This window comes from Geospiza fortis, unplaced genomic scaffold (assembly GCF_000277835.1).
Source record: "Geospiza fortis unplaced genomic scaffold, GeoFor_1.0 scaffold381, whole genome shotgun sequence".
Classification (NCBI taxonomy): domain Eukaryota; kingdom Metazoa; phylum Chordata; class Aves; order Passeriformes; family Thraupidae; genus Geospiza; species Geospiza fortis.
Genome location: NW_005054348.1, coordinates 1162017 through 1164045, shown reverse-complemented (window position 1 = coordinate 1164045; position 2029 = coordinate 1162017). Strand labels below are relative to the sequence as shown.

Below are 2029 nucleotides of genomic sequence, written 5' to 3'. Positions count from 1 at the left end.
TGCTGGCCATCTTATCCTGACTGTGCTTTTGTCAAGAGAGGTTGCACCAGATGTTCCTTGCGGTCTTTTCCAACCTGGTAATCTGTGTGTTTCTGTGAAGTAAAATTACCTCTGTTGCTTTAACACACAAAACTAACTTGAAATTTGAGTCAGTGAAAGATACACAGCAGTTCATCTTGTCCATGAGATAAGATTTTAATAACTACTTTTATTCTTTCTGTTTAAGCATGCGACCCAACATCTTCTTGGGGATTAGTGAAGGCTCGGCCCAGTACAGAAAATGGTACTATGAACTTATGGTGGACCATCTAGAGCCCTTTGTGACTGCAGAGTCAACTCACCTGCGAGTGGGCTGGGCTTCCACAGAAGGTTATTCACCCTACCCAGGGGGAGGAGCGGAATGGGGAGGAAATGGTGTCGGTGATGACCTATATTCCTATGGCTTTGATGGTCTACATCTGTGGTCAGGTATTCTCTTGGGTATTTTGTGGTTGTTGATTATTTTTGTTTAAACATTATAATTGTGTTTGCACTGCCAGTGAATTAGGTTTCAACAGCAGCAAAGGGAATAATTTCTTTAAGCTGACACTTGGAACATACAGAAGCAGTACCCTATATCAGAATATGATTTAAACTGACAATGTCCATTGAAAAAATTGGTTTGTATGAAGTAATGCAGGTAGACTAATAATTTACATAATAATTTACGTTTCAGCCTGGGATTTTGGGGGGATGGGTGGATGTGGGACTGTGTGTTCATGGTAACTATGAAAATTGTATTTAAAACTTCAAAGCTGCAAAAATTGAAGTATGACAAACAGTCATCTGGATTTGTAATTCCTCTATGGTAGTGTAAGAACAGTTTGAGAGATTTAAGTAACAGGACTCTTCATTTTTGATTGTTGGTTTGTTTTTTTGTTTCAAGCCAGATTTTTATTATGAATCTTTAGAAGTTCAGAGATACTTTAGAGGTGAAGTTTTTTAAATATGTTTTTTGCCATATGTTTAAAACAAGATATTTTTTATTTAGTGATGTTTTATTTGCATACATTAAGACTGATTACTGCAAAACTTGCAGAATCACATTCCTAGCTTTCATATGATACATTTGCTCAGGTATTCATCTTTAAAATGTTCTTGGCTTACTTCGGATCTAATTGTTAATAGTAATTTATGCATGAAAATTCTAGTGTTAGAGAAGGCTGAACTCAGTATCTAAAGCATTTTTATTTACTCTTGATTCCACAAATACCTTATTCTCTCTTCAGACTGGGTTAGCTCAGCAAAGTCAGAATAATAATAGCTTGTTCTCTTTTTTCTTAACCTTTTTCACAAGTTTTGACTTTTGTGAAAAGATTCCCAGATATCATTTAGCATGGGTAGTCCTACAGTTGGACAGTCCTGAACTTCTTGAAAGGAGATTTTACTGTGATTTCACCTTGCTGAGAAGTTTTTTTTTCTTTTGATTATTGAGAGATTATTGGGTAGTGGTGAACTAGAGAACAGCCTGGAAACTGGGAAGGGCTCCTCGGATTGGCAATTCTTTCCACTATAAAGTTATGAGCAGGTTTTCTAAAGCACCTTAGCAGACAAGAGAGATAATTTAGTGATTCAGCTGCATCTATCCAAAGTTTTTGCAGTTTTGAGGCATTGAAGCTTGATACTTGGAAAATAATAAAGTTTTGCATTTCAAAAGAACTTTCCAATCAAAATAGCAATGGATTTTATTAATAAATAATAGCATATCAACTGGAATGGCATCTTAGGAAAGAAGCTGCTACTTAGCCACTTGTGTGTAATGAGAATTACTTTGGAACAATGATGCATAATTAATGGTACCATTACAAGTGTCGTGACTGAGTTTGACAGAAAAAGTATTGTTACAGAAGAACCTGAAAATAATGAGCTAACCAAGATAGCTTTTGTACTTAAGGTCACTTTTAGGGAGGAAACAAAGGATTACTGAAAATCAAAATTATTTTTCTACCCACTGGAAACTTTTCAGTCAGAAATGTAACAACACAAAAAA

The 2029-nt window shown here is 35.6% G+C and overlaps 1 protein-coding gene across 1 annotated transcript in view; it reads left to right on the top strand.

Moving 5' to 3' along the window:
• The window catches only part of RYR2 (ryanodine receptor 2), a 284661-nt gene that overhangs the window by 112511 nt on the left and 170121 nt on the right, over positions 1-2029 (top strand). Inside the window, exon 19 of the mRNA XM_031058757.1 lies at positions 227-468. Within this exon, the coding sequence (XP_030914617.1) occupies positions 227-468 (242 nt within the window). The remainder of the gene's footprint in view (positions 1-226; positions 469-2029) is intronic.